We start from the raw sequence: 14075 nt of genomic DNA, 5'->3' as shown, positions 1-14075 counted from the left end.
GGAGCTGAGTTTAAATCTAACTGATTATATTTTACTGGTGATTTTTGTCTTGGGCTAATTAAGGATGTGGATCCTTGTTGAGTTGGGCCATTAGGAGACTTAGATTGGGCTTCCTTTCCAATTGCTGTATTATTTTGGAGCGAACCCGGATTTTGGATCGACTGAGGAGAGAAATTCCCCATGTGATCGAGTGGCTCTTCGTTTTCCTCTCTAGCCGCATCCGGGCTTCTTGGATTACGCGGAGAGCCTTGGGAGTTGTGAGAGCAGTTGTTGTTCACCGGAGATTTTTCTTTATCTTCCCGAGAGTGTATCGCCGGCGACTTTGAGAGGGTCCTGCTGTTAGTATCCTGAACTGGGGAGCAGACGATGTCTTCATCATCAGAGCTATTGATTTCACCTTCTTCTATGATGTCTTCGACGCTCAACTCATGGAGGTCCTCCCAATACGGGTTCTCGAACCACTTAGGGCTTGAGTTAGGACTGAGGGCGAACTCATTGCTAGCAACCACCGGACTTAGCCTTGTAGACTCAAGGAGGTCTTCCAAAACTGTTATGGAGAAAGGAGATCCATCCACCGAGATAGTTATTGACTGGTTGATTAGATTTGGGTGCGATGTTAGGATCCCTACCCGACCAAACGCCATATTTGGATTATCAGTTGCACATTCCTCCGGTATTATTACAGTGCCCCATTTTCTTGCAATGACCGAGAAAGCTTCCTCACACCATGCATGTTGAGGGACTCCGAAAATCATTATGGAAGCTATTCTTACGTTAAAATTTTCTTTTGGGTTCCAGTTATACATCGTCTTGAACCAAGGTTTCCAGATCTGCCTTCCGTCCACTAAGAACTTGGACTTTGCAGCTTCACTTTCGAATTCCACGAGCATTTTTAATCCTCCCAAATATCTCATTACTACAGTAGGGCATTCTTCAACCTCCGGAAAAGCTCTCACATTCATTAGAGCTTGGAAATTTTCCACTTCGCCAACTAGTGCCCGTTTCATGAATTCTCTCGTTTCCTCAAAGGATGTCATCCTGATTGGGGTTGGATTTGTAGTTTCTTTCGGCAGTTTATCTCCTGCAACCACCTCTGCATAGCTCTTGGTACACTTCTGTGCATCTTGATTATTAGGTTGGAATGAGTGAAGATGGGGGTAGCCATAGGGTTGCTTATTTTGGCCATGACCGATGGGGGGCATTGTAGAGCGGGGGTTGGCTGTGCTTTTACGTTGGAATCTAGCTAAATTGACTCTTAGCTTGTAGTTTCCTATCCAGATTCCGTTTAGTTTTCCTTCAAAATCTGAGATATTCTCTATTCTAATGAATCTAACGAAACCAAACCTCTTGTTCTTGATATTCCTCTTCCTGGCTAGGTAGAGATCCACTATTGTTCCGTACCTTTGGAATGTTAGCCACAGAGCCTTCTCGTCCCAATCTTCAGGAAAGTTCTGGAAAAAGAATGATATTGCCATGCTCTTGGTTAAGTTATGATCTTCCTGGTGTCTTCTTCTTTGCCGGACTTCCGATTGCCATGCTTTTAGGGTTTGGTCCATATATAAACACCATTATAGCCTCATTTATCATTCTCTCATTGGCTCCCATATGAGATTTTGACCCTCTAGCAAACCCTAAGTGAGAAGAGTGTTCTGAGTTTATTTGTGTGCCTTTTGGTGTTCTTGGAGAAGAAGAAGTTGGTGCGGGGGCCTTGAAGCTTGGAAGCAACTTAGATTTGGGATTCCACACTTGCTAGCAACCTCTAGGAGGTAAAAAGTAAAACAACTTGATCACTTTATCTTATAGATCTAGAAATTTCTTCCTTTAAGGCACTTTTGGTCCCCAAATATGGTGATTCTTGAGCATGGCATGGTCTTGAACAAATAAGCCGTCCTTTCAGACCTTATGCTCTTAAGTCATAAAAATGTGGTCTTGATGGTTAGTTTTACTCCATGCATGCTATAGAAGGTCTTAAGGCATTAAGATATTGAGATTTTATGTATTAAGCACTTAATGGACCTGCAAAGTCATAAAGTTGAAAATTTTATGACTCTTGATGGTATTTTAGCCTTGGGTCTGAAAGTTGGACATGAGAGCTTAATGCATTAAGCTTTTATTGATGATTTGGGAAGTCTGAGCGTACATCCTACATAACCTGGAGTACGCAATGTACATGGTCAACCACCCTGAGTGCAGTCAAAGCTCAAGTATGCCCCGCGTACGAGCCCCGAGTTGACTCGGTTGGGTTGACTCAGTTGACTTGTTAATTTTGACCAATTTTGACTAAGAGTACTTTAGGAAAATATTATTAATTTAGAATGGATAATGTTCTGACATTTAGGATTTTGGTTGAGCTGGTATTTGGAGTAGTGTATTGATCAGCTATTCGTCAGATTGTGAGGTGAGTTTCCCTCACTGCTCTTGAGGGTCAAAGGCACCAATGTCGGCCCCTATTGGTTATGTTTACTAGTATCTAGAATGTTGTTATACAGTAGTAACCTGTGGATCTATCTGCTAAACTGTTAATTGGTTATATGATAATTTGTTGTTGATTATATGTTAGTTATTATGTACATGTCATGGTATGGTGGGGTTGAGACTATACTGCTTTGTGCTCTAAGTCAACAGACCGGGATATTCCAACCGTAAGGTTGTGGGCTGGGGTTATTCCAACCAAGAGGTTATGGACCCGTTATGTATTAGGCATTCCAACCGTAAGGTTGTAGGCCGAGGCATTCCAATGGTAAGGTTGTGGGTTGGGACATTCCAACCATAAGGTTGTGGGCCAAGGGTAATCCAACTAGGAGGTTGTGGACCTGTTAACTGTTTGATTATGTGTGTGTGTGTGTGGTGATATTTTGGGGAAAAACTCACTAAGCTTTGGTTTACGGTTTTAATTTGTAGTTTCAAGCACTTCCAGTGTTACCTGTTTGACTATATATGTGTGGTATATTTTGGGGGAAACTCACTAAGCTTTGGTTTACAGTTTTAGTTTGTGGTTTCAGGTACTTCCAATGATCATGGGAAGGCGAAGGTTCGTACACAGCTTCCTGTTTTGTCACTGGATCTTTGGAAAAAAACTATGATTTGAACCTTCGCCTTGGTTTATTTTTTGGATTTAATACTTAAATTTGTAACTTTGTTCTATTATTAATTTATTTTTTGGATTTAATACTTAAATTTGTAACTTTGTTCTATCGTCTTAATAGCTTGTAATTTTAATTCATCCCTGATTAAAAAAAAAATGTAGGTTAACTCGCCTATTTAGAATTTTTAGAATTTATTAGTTATCAAGAATCAATAATATAAATGTTTGAAAACCAACATACCATTGGCGGCACGAGAAAGAGAAGGTAACCCATTACCCACCGCCCCCGTAAAGTCATTGGACATATCCCGATTCACAATTAATGTCTTTTTCCTCAATTATTTCAATCTTCCAATTATTTTCTTTTAAAAGCTAAAAAACTTAGATATGTAAAGATATAAATACGAGAAGTAAGACATTGACTTAAATGCACGCTCATAAAACAATGAAAATGCTCAGTCATTTACATATAAATCTGTTGCTTATGGAATTTATTCGTATTAATAAACGAACTTGTTATTTGAACTTAACTTGACCCAAAGAAAAATTTTAAATTTTACTTGTAAATAATTCTTAATTTTAAAATCAAGAAATAATTGAAAATAAAAAGGACCTTGAAGATAAAATGAATGTTTAACAAAATTAGTTAGTATTTGATAGGTGAAAACTATATATACCAAAAGTAGAAATTGTAAATTATTATTTGTCTTAAATGCTCGATCAAAATATTTAGATTGTGTTTGGTGCGTTACAGCTAGCTGAAATGTTTTGCAAAGGTGAAACATTTTTGATGAAAAAGTGATAAATGTTTTGGGTCACAAACTCACATAGCTCACGTGACATTATTGTTTATCACTTATGTATCTCTTATTAATGTCATGTATCTCAGGTTACACCTAAGGAGAGAGAATGATAGATGGAAGTTAGAAGTCAGGTGATAGAAAATGGAGTGGAACTTGTTAAGTTCCTTATTAATTGTATTGTTGTAATTCTTATTTGTTTGCTATGGTTGTATTGATGATTAATTGTAACACCCACTGTTTTAAATTTGTAAATATTTTTGTGGGACCGGTTTTTTTATTAAATGTGGGTTAACACTCGTATGTTTTTAAAACCATAGCATATTAAAGTTTGAAATTTTTTGGGGTGTTACAAAAACTGACGAGTTCAAGGGTGTAGCAACATCTTTTGCACCATCCAAGCGAAATTGGGTTAGCATGCCTTGGATGTGTTGATGTTGAGAGAGAAAAAAGCTAGTAGGAGGGGAAATTACTTCGATACCAGGGAAGGGATGTAGAGGACCATGATCCTTGATGGAGAAGCAATTGGATAAAGTGTTTATAAAGTGGGTGAGAGAGGTAGAGTTATTCCCAGTGAGAACAATGTCATTAACATGGACCATGAAAAATCATGTAGTGCCATTGTGATTATAGATAAATAAAGTTGCATCGGTCATGGATTTGCAAAATCCGAAAGTAAGGAGGAATTGAGTGAGCGCGATATACCAAGCTCTTGTCGCTTGTTTTAGGCCATAGAGAGATTTCCTGAGTTTGCATATGTCGTTAGGAAAATGGGAGTGAGAGAACCTAGGAGATTGAGTCATGAAGAGTTCGTAATGTAAGGTACTATGAAGGAAGGCATTGTTCATGTCAAGTTGACGGAGCTGACAATTTTGAGAAAGAGCAATAGAGATAATGGTACGGATGGTGACAGGTCTGGTGATAGGACAGAAAGTGTCAACGTAATATTTGCCAAATTCTTGAAGAAGCCCTTAGCCACTAGCCGGGCTTTGTATTTATCAACCGTACCATTATGATTATGTTTGATGCGAAAGACCTATTTGCAACCGATAGGATGTTGAGATGTTTTTGGAACAAGTTCCCAAGTCTCGTTTTGTATTTAGGCGTTGAATTCATGATCCATGGCTTCTCTCCATTTAGGGCCTTTGAGGGCTTGATAGTGAAATGTGGGTTGAATTGTGTTGAGGATAGGATGAAGGGTAGTGGTATGACACAGTTAGAGTTAAAGTATTTGGAATTTGGTTTTCGATTTCTTTTAGGAGATGGGGGAAATAATGGTGAATATGGCGAGACATTTGGTGTAGTGGGTGTTGATGAGGAAGTGCTTTAAGTTGAAATGGATTGTGGTGTTGAGTGGAAGGTATTGATAATGGAGTTTAGGGTAGTCTTGGTTAGGTGGATATTTGAGTAGGAGAGGGGGGGGGGGGGTTGGACATGGGAGTAAAGTTATTATAAGCAGGTGTGTTGGAGGTGTTGGAAGGAAATGGGAAAATGGATGATGAGGATGTTTCAGTTGAGGGAAATACTGAGGGACAGGGATGGTTTGAGTTGGAGTTTGAGTAGAAGAGGAAATAAATAGAGGGAAGGAGATAGGATTGTATAGGAAGGTTTTTGGAGTGGGAAGATCAGGGAAATTTGATTTTTGATAATATGGAAATTGTGTTTCAAGGAATTAAACATGGCGGGAGTGATATATGTGACATCCCCATTTTCATGGCCAATAAAGACCGATTTTGTTTATCCTTTATAAAAATCAGAGTATCTCTTTTAATGAAAATGTTGCGGAATTTGTTCCCAGAAAAAAACATGATAATTTCATTATCAAAGCATTTCCGAAGAAATGTATTTTTATTCATTTTAAAATATTTGGGATGTCATCGTCAATACATAAACATAAGCATAAACAAAACTTACATTCATTTACGCTGGTGATTTATATCTCCTTAATCTCTTAGTGTAATGTAACTTCACATCGTCACCTGTTATACAAGTAAACTGAGTGGGTCAAGTTGGGAAACCTGGTGAGTACATAGGGTTTTCAACCCACAACAATATAATTATTATGTTTAATCATCAAACAAGTAACCCAATTACCCATCCCTATTATCTTCTTTATTTCTAAGTACCTTCCCTAAGGATTTAACCTAAGGGTCGTCTCCTATATCATATTTACCTCTCATCTCCTTACATCACATTTCCTTATATGTTTGTTCCTAAGGACTCTGCCTAAGGATCATCGCCTACATCGCATAGACAATATTGATTCAGGGTTACTCCCTCAATACGTGCCCAACAAGGGTTAGGGCATCATCGCATGAATACATAGTTACAACATTACCTAAACTCGTAATTCATAGTAAGTGGTTAGAGTATCATCACATGAATACATAGTTACAACATCGCCTGAACTCGTAATTCATCACCTACAGGTTACGAGTCTGTTGGTGTTTCCACGGGGTTGTCTATAATAGTCCGTGGTCGCCATCTTTACTCTGGTATATGACTACATCTCCAAATTGTCGGACAAGGTTATAGTATCTTTCATCCTACATCACCGATTCATCATCACCTATCTATCCTCACCTAATTATCATCACCTTCCTATCATCACCTATCTCTCATCATTGTATTTCATCACACATCAACTATTTCATCTACCCATGTTTTATCCCAACATATTTGTAGATATAAAATAAATATATAGTTTAAATCATTTAAAACATATATAAACTCATTCATCCAACATAGACAGTAAGTATCCAGATAATATGCACACATGGCACGTAATTTATATAAAATACTTCATATCTATGTGTAAGATGAAATGGACCATGCACTCACTTGTTAAGGTGATGATTCCAAACTCGGACAACGCTTTGCTTCTTAACAATATAATTTACTTCCACGAAACCTAGTATTATTACCACTAGATTTTAGTCTAATATTTACCGTGACTAATTATTAGTCTTATTATTATTATATAAGCGTTTAAACAATACTTTCCAACCAATATGTATAGATAGGGGTCAGACATAAAACACCGGAGGGCAGGACCATTTTGATATATAGCACTTCTGAAATCCAACAACCTTATGCGGCCCTTTAAACCAGATTCCCCGTACCGCGAGTAGTTAAAAAGATATTATAACGACACTTATATAATAATAGCTCAAATATTTATTATAAGTTCATAATAACAATACTAATTTTAAATATAAACTATATTAAAATAGGGTAAGTATAACTTACTTACAAGGGGTTTTAGCTAGGAGTTGGGCTCGCAGGGGAAAAACTTCGTCGTTGAATCTTTCTAAGAAAGATTCGTACAGCGCTTCAGCGCTCACCTTACTATACTAAAAGTACAGAAAGAGAAGTCGAATCACGAGGTACCAAAATGATCGGGGGATAAGAAGAGAAAGACTCTTGAATCAAGAGAATGGTGTAAGAAATACGAGAGCCCAAACCTCTTATTTATAGTAATTGAATTTACAAAAACTACTCTCCATAATTACTTAATGACCTTATAAACGACTAAACACCCATTCATAATACTATTTAAAATAGATTTAACGATATATTTACTAAACTAATGTCGAAAGTACTCAACACTAGTCTTATAATAACCGCATCGTCGATAACCTTTCGAATGATATATATATATATATATATATATATATATATATATATATATATATATATATATATATATATATATGTGTGTGTGTGTGTGTGTGTGTGTGTATGATTTATACATTATTTTAATACATAAATATGCTATTATAATTTGTAACTCATTCATCCGAACTCTATTTTTGACATTCTTTATATCCACGCTATGGTATTTACGAGTACTACAACTTTCATTTACACGCTGTCAGCTAATTCTCATTCTATCTCAGATTTACAAAACTGTATTGAATTTTTCGCGCTTGAAGAGTAGAGACCAAGTTTCGTCCATATCTTTAACATACGATCTCTACTCTCGATATTCTTTATATTTGCTCGTATTTAAAAACAAGATCTAAAACATTCGTTTAGACTCCGTCGGCTAATTCTCGACCGATCTTAAATTTAACAGTAGGAGGAGATTATACTGTTAAATGTCTGCGTAAAATTCATAACTTCTACATACGGACTCCATTTTCGTCTTTCTTTTTACCGTTGAGTTCCTATTAATGAGATCTTCAACTCTCATTTAGGTCGCATAGGCCAAAAACCGCTCGAACTAAAATTTGAGTTTCGGGTCGTGCACTACTATGCCAAATGTTAGAAAATTCATAACTTCCTCATACAAAGTCAGATTTGGGCGTTCTTTTTATGGACGCTCTAAGTTTAACATATTCAACGACTTTTGTTTAGATGACTAAGGTTAAAAAGTCCTCTATCATAAATTCACTAATTACGTCTCCCGGTGTCGTGCCGGTTTTGCCGAAAAACTTCGACGGGTCATAATTTCTTCGTTATAACTCGAATTTCGGCGTTCTTTATATGTACTGAACCCTTGTAACATATACTAAAACTTGGTTAAGATTAATCCTTCTAAATAATTTCCATCAAAAACTCATTTTTGATGTTTATTGTCTATAAATTGACTAGCCTGGATCTATGAGCATTACAATATAGATGATGAAAGACAATGTCAAAGAATTTGTAGGCCGACTTGGAGGTAGAGTATCCAAGAAAAATGCCAGAAGAGGAATGGGGCTCAAGTTTGGATGTAGTGTATGGACGTAGTGTATCGACATAACCAAGGGTAGCTAAGCAACCAAATGGTTTTAGTTTAGAGTAGTTGGGTGATTGTTGAAACAAGCATTCATAAGGACTTTTATTGTCAAGGATGTGAGTGGGTAAATGATTGATGAGTTAAAATGTAGTTTGGAAAGCATGTGACTAGAAATTAAGTGGAAGGTTGGCATAGTGAAGGAAGGAGAGAGTTGTTTCAACGACATGCCGATGTCGACGTTTAGCAACCCCATTTTGCTCTGGGGTATATGGTGATGTAGTATAGTGTGAGATACCATGGGTTTGTAAGTATGGAATAAGTCCCTGGTATTCACCCCCATTGTCAGTGAAGAGTGACACGATGAGGGTTGAGAAGAATTTTTCCACCAATAATTTAAATTGGGGAAATAGCTTGGCTACATCAGATTTTTGTTGTATAGGGTAGAGCCATGTGTATTTTGAATAAAAGTCTATAAAAATGATGTAATATTTGAAATGATCAATAGATGCTTTAACCGTTCCCCATACATCAGAATAGATAAGTTGTAAAGGTTTAGTGTCAACCAATGAGTTAGAACCAAAAGGTATATTATGGCTTTTAGTAATAGCACATGAAGAACAATGATGATTTGAGTTTGACATTTTATTTGACTTAAAGCCTAGACGAGTAACAATGGAATTGAAGACTTTGACAGACAGATGTCCGAGCTTGTGATGCTAAACGAGATTTGTTGTGTGATGATGTTTAGGGATGAGATGGTAGCATGATAAAAAGTTACCATAAATATAATTAAAAACAAAAATGCTTTCAAATATTTATTGTCAAAACGCACCTTTAAACTTGTGGCTTTGAAATCATAACATCAAGAAACGCATAGATATTTTTAGGTTGTTGGGTGTGGGCAACATGTTATTGCATGTTACCACACTAAAAGGTGTCACATCATCATCTTAGTCATAAATAGGTGTTATAACACCCAATGTGAAAATGAACAACACTAAATAATATGTGATAGCACCCTTTATTTTCTATTTTTTTTAAAAAAATTATGTTTTTAATTTCTATATTTCCAATTTGTTTTTTATGTCATAATATTTATAATTATCATATAAATTAAATCAAAAATTAAAAATAACATTTAAAAAGTCAAAATAAAATTTTAATAAATCCTAAATTAAAACAATATTAAAAAACTACAACAGAGGAAAAAAACATTTAAAAACCTAAAAACAACAACAAAAAGAAAAAAAAACATGAGAAAAGTTACATTTTTTGACCTAAATGATTCATCTTCAGTACCATAATAGATATGATCTACCAAGTCTTCTCGAAGTTGCTTGTGTTTTCATTGGTCTTGAATGACAATGACTCTATGTAAGTATTATGTTGTCTTTGGTTGAAATTGAATGTGTCTAGGTTCCGTAGGTGAATACTCCGCAATGTTTGGTCCTTTATCTTCAATTATCATGTTATGCATTATGATACATAATATATCATAGAGAGTCGAACTCATATGGTCATGTCACATGTTCAACTATGTGCCATTTTGTTTTCAGAACTCTGAAAGCACGTTACACGTCCTTACGTGTTCCTTATTGTCTTCTCTTGAAATATTTGTCTATTGGTTCTATAGGGTGTCGAAACGCCTTCACAAATGTAGAATATGGTGGATATATTCAATTAGAGGTAATACCCGAACTTGTACCCATGGCCATTTATTGTGACAGGAGCATCTGGTGCCTTTCATGTAAAAAAGGTCTTGAAATATTGATGACTGATCAAGAAGGTTTATGTCATTGTTAGAACTTGCAACTCCAAAAAAACATGCCAAATTCATAAGTCTTGTGACGCAACAACCTCTAATACTAATGAAGGTGATCCAAGATAAACACTTGTGTATTGGCATTTCCATGCCACATGACAATTTCTCCATATCCACTTTGTGCAATCAATGCTTCCAAGCATACCCAGAAAGCTATGTTCTTCATGCGTCGCATATAGTTGTTGCATGTCATTCAATAACAGTTTGTGCAAGTATTTATCACCGAAGGTTTCGATAACACCTCTCACCAAATTATACAAACTTTTTCGTGCAGTTCGCTCTGACATTCTCATATAGTCATCAATAGAATCGGGCAACTCCTCCAAAACCATAACTTGATTGCAGTAACATATTTTTACAACCCTGTAAAACTTCATTTACCTCACGCATCATACCACATTTGAAAATATTTATACCTAAACATATATTTAATTTGTAAAAACGGATGTACTTGTGTTATCTTAGAAAAAATTATTTAATAATCTAAAGAACATATATTTAATATTTAAAACAAGTGTAATTACAGTACCTGTTTTTCATTGCATTGACTATCCGTTGAAACATATTTTTCTGCAAACGAAACCTCTTTTTTTTTTTTTTTAAATCGCTAGGTTGGTAGATACAATTATCCGTAAAATAATCGTGTACTAGACATCTATGTCATTCTTCACAATTTATGTTCAAAGTCGTACGTCTGGTCAACAGTGAAGCTGGTTCTAGCGGTAACATTTCTATAGTATATCGGTACATCATAGCCACGAACATATCATCCTCGTCGATATCATGATTGTATGGATGAAACGGATCAAAATGATCCATTTTTTAATTAAATAGATTACTAGAAAATAAATGAAATGTGAATTATTGAAAGAGTTTGTTGAGTTTTGTAGGTACAATTGAAATAAATATTGTGTATTTATATAAGATATAAATAGAGAATTTTTTTAATGTTTGTGACCATTTGCAAACGGTCAAATATGTGACCATTCCCAACAAATTTCAATTGTTTCATCCCGTTACTACCATAACACCCATCAACGTAACATCTAAAAACGTCACCCTAAGGCGGTGTAATAGATGTTAAAACGCCATGTTTAGCTTGTCACGTCGGAAAAACGGAGGTGTGCGTTGTCTGCTCCCACCCGTCTTAGAAAAATGACTCGAGATTTTTCCGTCCTAAATCAAGGATATTTTTACAAACGGTAAATTTGAGTATATTTGTGTAAATAATGGTTGATTTAAAAAGAAAATAAAAATCAAATATGCTCCTAACTTTTGTTTTTATCAATCTTTCTATCTATTTAAATGATAACATGTGTGATATTAATATCTTAAATTTTATTAAATAAATATTAAATGTTGCACTTATCACTATTTAATTGGGTAAAAATATATATATAAAAACAAAAAACAGAAAGAAAATTACAAAAAGTAATAATTATAACAATCAATGACTCGGTCCTAAAAAAAATGTGGCTCCAAACTGCTGCCAAAACTATAAGGGTAGTTTCTGTCAATTTCATAAACATTGGTGTAGTTTATACATTATTTCATCCAAGAAAGTGTAGTGAAAACGCAGCCGCCCAAAAACATAATAAAAATAATTAAATAGAAAGCCGGCACATCAACGTCTTCGCCGCTTGTCATTCTGCTTTAACGCGTGCCACGTAACCCCTTGCCCCACCGCACCCGGTAGGGCGGCGCTTTTTGCCTTAGCCCAGTCAAACTACCCGTTGACCCCACGCACACTCCACCTTTCTCTCTCTCACACATACGCACACACTTTCTCTCTCTTAAAACCCATCTATATAATGAAGACACCTCCTTTCTTCCTTTAAACATCGTTACCACTTTACCAAACACGGAAACGAAACCCGTTTTCAATAGAAAATTCTACGATGGTTATGAAGAACGAAACTGCTAAACCTGTCACGGCGGCGGGAAAGGTTGCTGCTGCGGTGAACGAAGTTCATTACCGTGGAGTGAGGAAGAGGCCGTGGGGTCGTTACGCGGCTGAGATTCGTGACCCCGGGACGAAAACGCGTGTCTGGTTGGGTACTTTCGATACGGCGGAGGCGGCAGCGAGAGCATACGACACCGCAGCAATCAACTTTCGTGGATCTAAGGCGAAGATCAACTTCCCTCCGTCGTTGGATGGCGTCACCGGTGGGAATTACAGTCAGAGTAGCACTGTGGAGTCTACTCCTTCCAGCCGGGAGAGTGAGAATAACACTCCGGTGGAACTGGATCTGATGAGGTGTCTTGTCGGCGAGGCGTCGTCGGTTGGTGGGTATCAGTTTTTTGTGAATGGGAACCAACAGACGGTGGCGTTTGTTCCTCACGCGCAGCCGATTATGTTTTTTGGAGTGCAACCCGAGATGGCAATGAACAGGGCCCATCAGTACCCGATCCATCAAATGGAGCAGCATTTTGACGGTGGATATGGTGGTAGGGCGGAGAGTGTGTCGGAGTCGTCGTCTGTAGCGGATTACATCCCACGTGATACGAGTTATTCGAAACGAGAAATTAACCTCGATCTGAATCTAGCTCCTCCGACAGTAGAAGTTTAATTATCATATGTTTTAATATATTTTTTCCTATTTAAAAAACAAAATTGAAAGGGAAATATGTTAATTAATTTCACTTAAAAGTTGATTAGTTTATGTCAAATTTTGTAATTACTTTGTACAAATCCTATTAAAAAGGATTAGGATAAATACTAACATTTGTGTTTGAGTTATGGCTAATCTTTTATCTTAAAATAAAAGAAGTGACAATGACTTAGGAGGTAATTATCTTATAGGCAATATCTTTTTTATTGTATACATAAAGCCAATTAATTTATATCTTTTTTATTATACACATAGGCCATTTAATTTGTTTTACTTGTACAATTTACATCAATATTACTGGCTAACATACATTTGTTTTAAACGGCTGTCTCAAATTAACTCACTTAAAAAAAATTATATGACATCTTACGTGTTCATTACTTCATTTTGTTCGAAATGCACTTCATTTAATTAGGGTTCCTCATAGTTATTCCAAAATTACTCCAAAATTGTTCTCGATTAATTATGGTTTCTCAAAAATCAATCGATCGAAGTAGTAGGAACTCATTGTTTGGAATTGAAATTGTTGACTACGTATCTTACAGTAGATTTCAACTACAATGAAATGTTTGCACCAAATCTGTTAGTGTACTTAGACTCTATAAGACTATCAATTTGTGATGTGGATTTTTATGTGTTGTGGGCTATAGAGCTGACTAAAGGAAGGTGTGAAAATTTGTACTAATGTAGTTGAAATGAAACAGTAGCAGAAGGTATTAGAAGAATCGACAATGATGCTGATTATTTTGAGTTTATTGAAGATGGTTACATGCCTAAGAATGAATGTCTACATTGACCACCAAAATGAACGTATTCTTTAGTGGGCCGAGTTCGTAGATGATGATGACAAAGACTTATATTTCAGATATAATGGAATGTGAGCATGAACCTGATAAAGATGTGGATATTTTTGACAAAACAATTGATGATGAATTTTTGAACAGGTTGTGTAGTAAACCTATTCCTAATAGTAATGACGAAGAAGTAAATGATGATGATGAAGCCAGTTATGAAGATGATGAGCTTGTGTTCC

General features: G+C 36.1%; 1 protein-coding gene across 1 annotated transcript; it reads left to right on the top strand.

Moving 5' to 3' along the window:
- Positions 1-12254: 12254 nt before the first annotated feature.
- On the top strand, positions 12255-13170 carry LOC145012736 (ethylene-responsive transcription factor 4-like). Its single transcript, XM_078971522.1, has one exon. The coding sequence runs from the start codon at positions 12329-12331 to the stop codon at positions 12998-13000; it is 672 nt and encodes a 223-aa protein (XP_078827648.1). The 5' UTR covers positions 12255-12328; the 3' UTR covers positions 13001-13170.
- Positions 13171-14075: the final 905 nt, after the last annotated feature.

This window comes from Lactuca saligna, chromosome 8 (genome assembly GCF_052625555.1).
Source record: "Lactuca saligna cultivar CGN05327 chromosome 8, ASM5262555v1, whole genome shotgun sequence".
NCBI lineage: Eukaryota > Viridiplantae > Streptophyta > Magnoliopsida > Asterales > Asteraceae > Lactuca > Lactuca saligna.
The sequence above is the reverse complement of the archived record's forward strand: the minus strand, read 5'-3'. Positions and strand labels throughout refer to the sequence as shown.